Source organism: Diceros bicornis, chromosome 8, assembly GCF_020826845.1.
Source record: "Diceros bicornis minor isolate mBicDic1 chromosome 8, mDicBic1.mat.cur, whole genome shotgun sequence".
Taxonomy (NCBI): domain Eukaryota; kingdom Metazoa; phylum Chordata; class Mammalia; order Perissodactyla; family Rhinocerotidae; genus Diceros; species Diceros bicornis.
This window is the reverse complement of record NC_080747.1, coordinates 5,669,006-5,681,121: the sequence shown is the minus strand read 5'-3', so window position 1 is coordinate 5,681,121 and position 12,116 is coordinate 5,669,006. Positions and strand designations below refer to the sequence as shown.

The 12,116-nt window shown below is 56.2% G+C and overlaps 1 protein-coding gene across 3 annotated transcripts in view; it reads right to left on the bottom strand.

Moving 5' to 3' along the window:
• JAKMIP1 (janus kinase and microtubule interacting protein 1) overlaps positions 1–12,116 on the bottom strand; it is a 128,848-nt gene that overhangs the window by 46,036 nt on the left and 70,696 nt on the right. For all 3 annotated transcript variants that reach the window (XM_058546697.1, XM_058546698.1, XM_058546700.1), the window contains exon 2: positions 3,821–4,085. In XM_058546697.1, coding sequence (XP_058402680.1) covers positions 3,821–3,949 — 129 coding nt within the window. In that variant the 5' untranslated portion in view covers positions 3,950–4,085. The remainder of the gene's footprint in view (positions 1–3,820; positions 4,086–12,116) is intronic.

Genomic DNA, 12,116 nt, shown 5'->3' with positions numbered 1-12,116 from the left:
AACTGAAAGAGGACTGACCCTTGCTGGTGGCTGTCCTGCCTCATCCCTGACCACTCAGCTCAGGCCACAACGCTGCCTGCTGCACCTCGGACACGCTGACACCTTGCCACCTCCCCGCCTTCACTTGAGTTGATCCCTCTGCCTGGAAAGCTCTGGCCAGCTCTCTGCAGAGTCTGCCCTCCACCCACACTCAGCGCCTCTCTGCTGCTGACCCCCTCCCAAAAGAGCTACCCCGACTCCAACCACAGCTTCCCTCCATCCCCTTCTCCTGCTTTGCTTCTTCTCAGCACTTTTCACTCCCGAATAAATATCGTATGTTAATATCCTGGCGTTCATTCCCGACGGCCCCAATTACATACAAGCTCCAGGAGAGGGACTGGATCTCCAAGGCATCGCAGCTTCTGCGACACAGCATGGCACACAACAGGTGCTCAATAACTATCTGTGGACTGAGCGAAGGAAAGAATAGAAGGATGATCGGCCTGGCCGGTTTGTAAATAATATATGACGGCATCCACACATCAGCAGCAACGGCAGCCATGGGGCTGGGGAGCACTGGCCCTTCCCCAGGCAGGTCCCCTTTGCCTGGGACCCTGTGCCTTCACCTTCCCTCCACTCTCCTGTATGGTTCCCTCCACTCTCCTGTATGGCTAGGAAGCCTTCCCCGACTGGGTCCGGGGTCCCCTGGGCTCCCAGAGCCCTGCACGATTCTCTCCATCGCCACACAGATCACACTCAAATTTCAACCCTCCAGCCCCACCCCCTGAGGCCAGCAGGCCCTGGAGGCAGGTCTGTAGGCAGTTTAGTCCCCGGCCCAGCGTGGAGGCTGCAAGAATGGATTAATCACCAGCTGGTGAGTGGTGGGCAGTGGCTGGAACCCTCACAGCCCCACTCTGGCCCGTGTGCTAACCACTGCCCTCTCTGCCCCCCTGCACCCCAGACCATGGGCCTCAGCAAGTCGGGAACTTTGGCCCAGTGGCCTTGGCACCCCTGACTGCTGCTCAGGATGCTCACGGGTGTGGCTGGACCCTTGGGACTGTGTCAACACTGTTCCCTTTCTCACCACTAGCAAAATCCTCAGGAGCCAGCTCCAAACAGCCATGAAGCCTTCTTAGGCCCCTCTCGCCACTGTATGGTTTCCTAAAGTCTCCGATGCAACATGCCAGGTATACTGCCACACTGCTAGCTCCCTGAGAGCCTGTGCACCCCCCTGCCTGAGGCGGGCTGTTTCTGAGTCACTTCCAACAGCCCATCACTTAGCCCGGGCCCGGAGCACAGCTGCAGGGGGCTGGCTGAGTGAGCGAATGAACCAACAGATACATTGACCACATTCCCTCATCCCATGGTGTTCAAAAGGGATCCTTTGCTAAAATAATGACACTTTAAATGTGACATCAACAGTTATCATGAGATCATATAAAAATAACATTTAAATGCAACTGTAAAGTTTACATTTATGTTTTTCATACCAGCCAATAAGCACATTGCTGAATTCTCTGAGAACAGAAATTCTCCCTGTGGTGACATGGGTAAAGCCCTCCAGAAGGGCCACAAGGGTGGCTGGACTGAGAAAATGGGCAGCCAGGGAGCGTGCATGTGGAGGTAGGGAGGTGGCCTGGTGACGGGGAAGCACAGGTGGGGTTCCCACAGGCCTGGCTTCCCACCCAGTGCCACCACCTGCCACTGTGCTGACCTGCTGTTATGGGCTGAATCTTGTCGCCCCAAATTCCTACGTGGAAGTCCTAACCCCCAGGACATCAGAATGTGACTGTAGTTGGAGACATGGTCTTTAAAGAGGTCATTGAGTTAAAATGAGGTCACTACAATGGGCCCTGATCCAATCTCACTGGTGCCTGTATAAGAAGAGGAGATTAGGACACAGACACGCTCAGAGGGACGATCACGTGAGGACACAGGGAGAGGATGGCCGTCTACAAGCCAAGGAGAGAGACCTCAGGAGAAACCAACCTGCCCACACCTTGATCCCAGACTTCCAGCCTCCAGGGCTGTGAGAGAACACATTTCTGCTGTCTAAGGCCCCAGTCTGTGTGATGGCAGCCCCAGCAAAGCTCCTACATCTGGGCAAGTCACCTCTCCTCCTCGACCCTTGGTTTGCTCACGCATAAAGTAGGGAAAGCCACATTGACCTCACAGGTCACAGCCATGGTCAGGAGGCCCTCTCGGGTACCTGGTGTGGCCTGCGTAGTAGACACACAATAAATGTCAGCCAACTAGTGAGTGACTGTGTGCAACAGGAGGCATCTAAGCCCTGTATGCGACTGTCTCCCTCATTCCTCAAACAACCCAGAGAGGCACACACATCAGAGGTCCCCGTTGAACAGATGGGGAAACTGAGGCACGGGGCCATTACATGGCTTGCCTCAAGGTGAGTTAGGCGGTAGAGGTGGGATGGAGACCTGGCAGAATGACCTTGGCTGTGTGGCTTCCCTCACAACCACAGCTGCTGTCGCTACTTGCTGGCCAGCCCAGCGGTGCCGCTGCCAGCCTGAGGGATCCCGGCTGGCGAATCCCACCTGAGCTGGGCAGGGTGCGGACAGGCCAGCATCACCAGCAACCGTACTGGAAGAGGTTGGCTGCACCAGCCCTAGAATCCTGAGTGTCTGGGGAGGGGAGGGAGGGGGCACGTCTGTCTGCAAGCTCCAGGAGCCCGGCCTTCATCGCCCCAGGTCAGGGACGCTGTGTCCTGAGCTGGTGTCACTGAGGGCCCAAGCCCCAGCCCCGTCCCCACCTGGGAGCTGGACCCCACCCAGCAGCACTCCAGCTGCTGCCGAGTCCCAGCTCTCAACAAGACACCTGCTGCAATTCCCCCTGCAGGCCCTCCCATCCCTCCATGTGCTGCGGGCTGGGCGGGCGGGGCTGGAGGATGCCTTCAGGGCTTGGGGCATAACCTCCCCCCAAACCAGGCCAGACCCTCAGCTCAGGCCAGCAGGAGCAAGCCCAAATCTCTATCCCCTTGCTCTTCTCACAAGGATGGCGCCTCCTCTCTGGGCTCGCAGAACCCACCCCACCCCACCACCGCCCCCCTGCAGCCTGCTTTGCCTTCAAACCATACAGGTCAGAACCAACAACCAACAAAAAGGACTGTGGCAGTGCCCGGGCACCACACACCGACAGGCTTTTTATTGTTACATTACACTGGATCTTTACAACAACCTTCAACGGGGCAGTTATTATGACGCCACGTTTCAAATGAGAAAAGAGAGGTTCCGAGACTTCATGTCACTTGTCCAAGGTCTTGAAGCCAGATCTGCATGATTAGGAAGCCTGGGCTCCTCCCACTGTGATGGGCTGCCCATCACGGCTGCACTTTAATTGGACGCCTACAGTATGCCCGGCACGCAACCAGGCATGGTACTGATCGGCTCATACCTGCCCTGCGAGAGCAAAGCTGCTGCCATCACAGAGCCAGCCTCGTTCCAAACTCTTTACGTACATTTCTGTCCTAACTCCTGACCACAGGCCCACTGCGTGGTATTATGCCCCCATCTTGCAGGTGAGGGGAACCATGGCTCAGAGAGTTAAGTAGTTGGTCCAAGGTCACAGTGAGACGTGGCGGGGCCAGGATTCGCACCGCACCCAGGCAGTCGCTGCACCACTGATGTTATACCCATTGTTATACCCATTTTAATGAGGGGAAAGCTGAGGCTCAGAGAGGTGGAGTGCCCACCCCCACCCCAGCCCGGGAACACGCCCTCCACACCTACCTCAGGGGTAATACTGTCCACCCGAGAACTCCCAGCCCACCCAGGAACTCCCAGCCCACGCCTCTGTTGAGCAGAGAGGCCCACGCCCCTCCCACCTTGCTCTTTTCCTGCTGGAACTCAATCTGAATGCTGGTCAACTTGGCCCGCAGCTCCTCATTGGCCATTTGCACCGCGTCCGTCTCCATCTCGGGCTTCTCGCCCTTGCTCCGGCCTTTCTTAGACATGCTTCCTCTCGGGTTGAGACGCCGAGATCCCGCGTTCACGCCTTCCAGCCAGCAGGGGCTGCTACCAGCTCCGCCGTGCTAACCAGTCGCGCTGGGCTCAGCTGGTCCTCCGCGTAAACCACCATCACTTGGGATCCTGGGGCAGGAGGGAAGCCGGGTTAGCAGAGAGAGAGAGAGAGAGAGGGAGAGGGGCTGGAGTTCCCCTTGCCTGGGGCACTCAAACACAACGGCAGCCAGGCCTCCCTCCCCAGGCCAGGCACCTGCCTCACCCCGAGGACGCCCCGCCTTTCACAACACTAACCTAGCACTTCTCAGACTGGAGCCATGTCAGAATCACTCTGGCTTGTTAAGGCCAGAGTCTTGGGCCCACCCCCAGAGAATCTGATTTGCATTTCTCACGAGCTCCCAGGTGATGTTTCCAGTGACCACACCCTGAGTAGCTCCATCCGGTCCAGTCCTGCTCTCATCAAGATGAGACTATACCACCTAAGCAACCCATAGACTATGGCCTGCAAACGTCAGGGAGCCTCAGTCATTCAGGGTCTTTGTTCCAAAAGGCAGGTCTCTGGGGGAGCACAGAGCCCGAAGCTCGAAGCAGTATGGGGGGCCAGGGGATCTGGATGTTCCATCCGCCCACCCAGGTGATTCTGGAGCAGGGTCTGAGGACCGCACTCTGAAAAATGGGTTTTCAGACTGCATCAAGGTTAGTGGTGCCTTCCCCCCAGACTAGCACAGCACTGGCCACTGCAAGCTGCTAGCTTCACGCCCAGTGGCGGCACCTAAGCCAGCCCCAGAAGCAGTGAAGGCGCCTGGAGGAGGGGACAGCCAAGCACAGCGCCCTGCCTGGCCGGGCCCGAGCTGGTCGCCTGGTTGACGGGGGTGCCCGGATAAGCTAATAGCCCCTCCAGCACTCACATTCCCCTGGGGGACCCCCGGACCTTCAATTTGGTGAGGCTGCTCTCACAGCCCACAGGGTGGCGAAGCCCTTAAAAGAACACCTGGAGTGACAGCTGCACCACTGCTAGCTGGATGCTTCACCTGTGTCCCCTCTCATTAATCAGCACAACCGCCCTACAGGGTAGGTGATGGGGCCCAGTGTCACAGAGGAGCACACCGAGGCACACAGAGGATGAGTGCTGGCGACGGGCTCACAGCCAAAGAGAGGAAACAGTATTAACCGGGACAAGGTGCACAGCTGGACGCAGAGAGCCAGGCCCAAACCCAGACTCCCAGCTCCGAGCACTACGCTAACCGAACCCCAGGCTGCACTGCCTCTGTGAGCCCATCTCCGGGCCCCCTGCCCCCTCGCTCTGCCTTATTATTGTTTTCCATTTGACAAACCACACATTTACTGACTTCTTGTCTGCTTCGCCTACACTAGGATGTGAGTCCCAAGCAAGCAGAGCCCGTGTCTGTTTTGTTCCTCGCTGTGTCCCCTGTGCCTGGAACAGAGCCCAGCACGCAGGAGGCGCTCCATAAACATTTGCTGAATGAGTGAATGAGTGGGTGGCAAGAGAAAACAGTTACGAAGCGCCTATTATGTGCCAAGTCCTGTGATGAGACCTGGGGAGCATATAATCCTTGCAGCACCTGGAGAGGTAGTTACAATTATCAGGCTCATCTTTGAGATGAGGCAATCGAGGCACAGAGAGGTTAAGTAAGCTGCCAAAGGCCACACAGCTCGTACACGGTGGCGCTGCGATTAGATCACCTTGGGAGAGAATGCAGAGAAAAAGAGAACATTCCATTGTGGAGGAATGCCAGCCTTTAGAGGTCGAGCAGAAAAGATTAAACCAGCAAGGAAGACCATAAACAAGAAGCATGCAGATAGAAGAAGAAAGGAGAGAACCAGGGAAGCCCAGAGAAGAAAGTGCTTCTAGAAGAAGGAAGGAGTCAAGAGGGGGCAGCTCCTGAGAGGTCAAGATGAGGGCAGGAAACTGGCCAGCGGATTCAGAGGCATGGGGTCAGTGGCCTCAGCAGGAGCCGCTTTGTGGGCTGGGAGCTGGGGGCCAGGCGGAGCCGACTCGGGAAATGGGCGCAGGGAGCTGGGCTGTCTCTTCAGTGCCAGCCTGTCTGGCGAGCTGCAGACACTCAATGGCCTTCAGCGAACAGAAGCCCAGAGTGACCTGCGAGCCCTGGGGGCACTGGGACGTCCGTCCGAACTAGCAACCTGGGGGAGCAGCGATGGAGGCCAGTTACACCTTCTTGAACAGGAGAGAACAGCGTTTTGATCCACACTCCCACTGACCGAGTCCAGAAAGGGCCATTCCATCTTCAGATACGGATGAATCTGCTCTGATCTGACTTATTAGCGTGTAACCCAGAATTCACACCTCGCTTCCTGGACCTGCCTGCTTTCACAACTGCGGCAGTTTTGGGAAATCGGCCCTGGGTCCTGCAGGGCACCTCCCTGCACCCCAGTGAGCAGGAAGCACCCCTCAGATATAGCACCCCAAAAGGGGCGGTGTTCTCCTTTTCCATCCTGCGGCGCCACGACACCACTTCCCGGAATGCACTGTAAGGAGCTCACCAGAGATCAGGTCTCTGCGTCAACACTCGGATGCTCTTCCCCAAAACACGACGCTCAGCCACAGGGACGGTTAAGTAAAGGCCATCACAGCCGTGACAGCAAACTCCTCATGGAGAAGGGTGAACGTCACAGAGCGAAAGGGCAGAGTCAAGGAACAATACAATCTGTGATCTCAGTTTTCTGAAATATAATATATACTCGTTCATTTTTTTCACTGGGTCACACGATTTTTTGAGCACCTACTGGGCGCCAGGCCCTGCGCCCTGGGGACACAGCGCTGACGACCAGAGAGCCACGCCTCCCGAATGTTAGCAGTGACTGCCTGAGTGGTGCCATGACAGGCGATAGTTCTTTTCTCCTTTATACTCTTCCAGAGAAATCGAATTTTTTATTTCTACCACTGCTTTACAGGAAAAATGACGCCATTTTTCTTAAAGGAAGAGGAGCAAGTTTCAGAAAAACGTCTGGATCTGGCTGGGAAGGATTCAAGAGAGAAGCTGACGAGAGAGCAATGGCCCGTCCCGGGAGCGGCCCGGCAGGCTGCCCGCGCGGCTGACCGCCTCTCCGGGCACGAGCGGATGCGGCGCCAGCTCCACCCGACGCTCTGGGGCTGCCTGAAGGGAGCTGCTCCTGAGAGCAAAGGACACGGCCACGCCCCCAGGACACAGCTGACCCGTCTACAGCACAGCCTTGTCACCCCAGCCAAGGGCTGTCCTTCAGAGCAAGGCGGACCTGGGGTTGAGTCCCAGCTCACGGCCCTGGCTGGGTGGCTCCAGGCAAGTCACTGATGTTCTCTATGACTCGGTTTTCTCATCTGCTCAGTGGGACCCGCGGCTCTACTTCACAGGGATCCATTAACCGAAGTGCTTGGCGGGGTGCCTGGCCCAGTGAAGATGTTCACCAAACCAAACGAAGCTGAAGTTATCAGGAGGAGTAATGCCAGCTTCCCAACAGGCTCCATGAAGGTCAAGGTGACACGTGCTAGCACCGGGCACCGCTGGAGGCCATGGTGTCACAGCTTCTCAGTGCCCAAGTACAACCTGAAGGCTCATTTCCTTCCCCAGCAGCCCCTCCCACGGCCACTGAAGATGCTAGGGAGGAGGGAGGCAGCAGGTGAGGAAGCCTGGGCTTCAGGGAGGCAAAGCGTCTGCCCAAGGCAGCACAGCAGGCTAGAGGCAGGCAGTGGGACCGACTGCTCCTCAGCAAGGCTCTGTGATGGCAGCCCAGCTGCAGCTGGGAGCAGGCGTGGGAGAGGAAACCCGGCCCATGGGGAGGCCGCACCCCAGGAGCATCTACGGGGTCATGAGAAGAGTGGCTGGGAAAGCCTTGGGGACCAGTCCCAGGCTCTGCATTTTTACCAGACCCCCTGGCCCAGCTGGACTCCAAGGCCCCCTGGCCAGGCTTTCAAGAACAGGAGGGCCAAGGGGCAGAGACAGATGGGAGTAGGACAGCCCAGACACCCAGAAGGCAGGCCACGCCTGGGGACTGCCCAGTTTCTTACCCCGGCCACAGCACCCCCTGGAAAAGGACATTCATGCCATCCTCTCAGAACCTCAGCACACACGTTCTCCACTTTACAGATGAGGAAACCAAGGCTGTGACTCTCCTGCTTAGAAACCATTAGAAGCTCAGGCTCTGAAGAAAGCCCCGACCCCTGAAGGGGTGGAAGCCCTGCAGGGTCTGACTCACATCGATGGCCGGCACCACCACCTCTCACCCACCTCACACTCCATTCTGGCACACTCCCCAGCAGGTCACGGTGACTGTGGTTGCCCAATGGAGAAAGCCAATCTCCCACCCTCTTTCATGGCCAACTCCCATTTCGCCTCCTCCAGGAAGCCTCCCCTGATGCCCTCCATATTGGTGGGGCACCTCCTCTGAGCTCCCACAACCACAGGCTGAGAGTTGCCCTCTATGTTTGTTCATCTGTCAGCCCCCACCTGACTGTCAGCCCCTCAAGGGCAGGACCTTGACTTCTGTCTTTGTCTGCCTCACTCTGTGCTCAGCCCAAAGTCCCAGCTCAGTCTTTCTGGGATGAATAAATTCCAAGGAGCTAACGCCAAGCCTACTGCTCTCCACCCCCACCCTCAACATCTGCCAGACAGGGCCTCAATAAATGATGAACAGGATGCAGGAGGGTAAGGTACCCAAAGTGCTGGGCCAGGTCAAACTCGGGGCTCACGGTGGGCCCCAGGCAGCTGGCCTCCTGCCAGGGACACACCCATGGCAGGTCCAGCCAGAGGCTCAGAGTACCACATGGCCTCCCCACAATCAGGCCCCACAGCCACTGACCCCCACAAAGGCCTGGCCCCTGGGAACAACAGCCTGCTACCGTCTTTACAGAGCATTCAGGCTGCTGAAGCAGAGATGCAGAGGAGGAGATGGTGGCGGGGAGATGGCCAGAGACAGGTGGATGGGAGAGATGTGCCGGCAGTTGAGCCAACAGGACTTGCTCACAGGGGGCGGGCATTCGCTGGGCCTGAACTATATGCCAGACTCTGCCTGGGCCCGGTTCACTCTCAACCTGACGCCACCCACCACTATCAGCCGACGCGCTGGGCACCAAGGCCTCATCTGCTCACTGCAAAATTGCCTCCCTCATTAAAGCGAAGCTTCTTGGTGACAAGGTTCTAGGAGCAAGCAGAAAGCTTAGGACACTAGACCAGGCTAAGAGAGGCAAGGGCCAGAGCTGTGGTTGGGCACCAGGTCCCAGAAACACGTGTTGGCTTTTGGCTGATGATGACTGTAGTGGGCTGAATGGTGGCCCCCAAAAGATATGTTCACATCCTATTCCCTGGAACCTGTGCATGTGCCCTTATTTGGAAAAAGGGTCTTCGCAGATGTAATCAAGTTAAAGATCTCAAGATGAGATCATCCTGGATTAGGGTGGGCCTTAAATCCAATGACAAGTGTCCTTATAAGAGACACAGAGGAGAAGACACACAGAAGGGAAGGCCATGTGAAGAGAGAGAAGGGATCGGAGTGATACAGCCACAGCCAAAGGAGCCAAGAATACCAACAACCCCCAGGAGCTGGAAGAGGCAGGAAGGATCCTCCCCTAGAGCCTCCAGAGCGAGCACAGCCTGCCCACACCGTGATTTTGGACTTCTGGTCTCCAGAACTGTGAGAGAATAAATTTCTGTGGTTTTAAGCCACTCAGTTTGTGGGAATTCTTCATGGCAGCCCCAGGAAACAAATGCACTGGGCATGCAGGGGAAAGCTCATGGGACAAACTCAGCACTTTGTTTAATGACTTAAGATAATCGGCGTCTCGGCACTGAAGTCTGAACGGGCCCGGCCTCTTTCCATGCTGCATTTAACATCAGTAACAAGCAAGTGCACGCCACATGGCAGGCAACTCTCCAGCCCCTCACTCAGAGCCCACTGTCTCATGATTTACACGCAATGCTAGCGAACGGAGCTGTCTGCTCTCCCAGCCCAGAGCAGAAGGGAAACAGCAAACTGGAAGACAGGGTTTTGCAAAAGCAAACGCACAGGAAAATTAAAAGAGAGCAAAGATTTTTCAGAAAGCAAAGATTTTCTACCACACCATCAAAAAAAAATGAGTAAAATAATAATTCCCTTAATACTTAAAAGAAAAAGCCCGCGGGGCCTAGAATATTATCTCTCTTAGAAGACTTCATTCTCCGATTACAGCAAATTAACCACGTATTTGCTGTCCAGACTCACGTCGGTGCAAAATAGTTAGTGGAAGTTAAAAAAAAAAGAAACTTCCATAAGACGTAATAAATCAAGTCAGCCGAGTTAGGTTTTCCTGACACACATTCTGGGCTCAGGAGTGAAGTGCTGTGGAGAGCACCCAGGACGAGGAGCAGGAGGCTCAGTCACTCGTCCCAGCCCCGCCGCCAACCTCTGCGTGGCCGGGCCCCGCTGTGCTCTCGTCACCCAGGATGTTCCACCCATAGAGTGGAGTGGGCCATGCACATGGCCCTCTGTGAGGGCAGAGCTGGTGCCACTGCTGATCCCGGAGAATCCTGCCTGACAGGCTCCCTGCCTCAGGCCGTCCTAACCATCCCCAGGACTCGCCTGGGGCCACACCTCCTCTAGCAGCCCTCTTTGGCCCCACAGGCAAGGTTAGGGTGTCCCTGCAGCCCGAGCCTCACCAGGATGACTCTCGGCCACCATCTCCTGTCCATCTCCAGAACTATGAGGCCAGGATTGGGATGGCCACAGAGGACAGACTCATTTTACAGATGGGGAAACTCAGGCCCAGACAGGTCAGAGGCCTGCCTGGGATCATAGAGGGCGTGGCAGCCCGGCAAGGAGACAGCTCACCACTCCCCCTACCCTACCAGGCAGTCAGCAGAGGCTGTGGGGCAGACACCACCCTGCACAGACACCAGGGGCCCTGCTCCAGCTCAATGAGGTGCCCTCTGCTCCCACAGGCTCCCATGTCCGGGCTGATGAAGTCATTCATCATCATGACAGCAGCTGGGGCGCCCCCACCTGGGCTGGCTTACCCCTCACCTAGGACCCTCCCATCCCAGGGGCTGGGGCCCCTCCCTGCAGACAGGGCTACATGTTCCCACCAAGCTGGGACTCAGGCCCCTTGTTGCCAACTCTCCCAGCAGTGACTCTACCTCCACGGGGACTGACATGGTGCTGACTTCCTTCTCCAGCTCAGGTTGTTCATTTTGCACCCAACAAACATCTGAGAGTCTCTCTTGTGACGGGGGGTGGATTCTGTTTACGTTCTACATACACCACACACACACATGCACACACTACACAAACACCACACATACACATATCATAGAGAAGCATGCACGCGATGCACACACCATACACATACACCACACAGAGGTGCACACACAGACCATACACACACCGCTCACACACCAAACACCACGCACGCATACTGCTATAGACTGAATGTTTGTGTCCCCCCAAAATTCATATGTTGAAATCCTAATGTCCAGTGTTTGGGAGGTGATTAGGTCACAAGGATGGAGCCATCACGATGGGATTAGTGCCTTTATAGGAAGAGACCTGAGAAAGATGATGGTTCTCTCTATGCCTCGCGAGGACTCAGCAAGAAGGCAGGTGTCCACAAGCTAGGAAGAGGGCTCTCACCAGGATCTGACCACGGCGGCACCCTGATATTGGACTTCTGACATCCCAAACTGTGAAAAATAAATGTGTTGTTTAAGCTACGCAGTCTATGGAATTCTGTTATAGCAACCCAAGGTGACTAAGACACGTACACACCACACCACACACACACACTACAGACAAACATCACATACACACATATATACCAAACACCACACACGCCACATACACACACACCACACGCACCACACACTACATACACGCACGCACACACACACACGACCAGCAGTTCCAATAATGATGGGAAAACCCCGAGTGTCCAGGGAAAGCATTTCTGAGATGCGCAGACCGGCCTCTCCTGCCTGCACACCAGAATCCCCAGAGGGTTCCTGGCCTCTTGTGAAGGCTCCTTGGAGTCTCCAGCGGTTCTGGAAGGCCCGCTGCTTCAGGATTACTGTGCGCAACAGCAGAGGGAAGCAGGGGGTCGCCAGGCTCTGAGCGGATGGACTCACAACAGGCCCCTGGCTGACGGGATCATCCTTGTTCTCCCGAGGAAACCAGGCT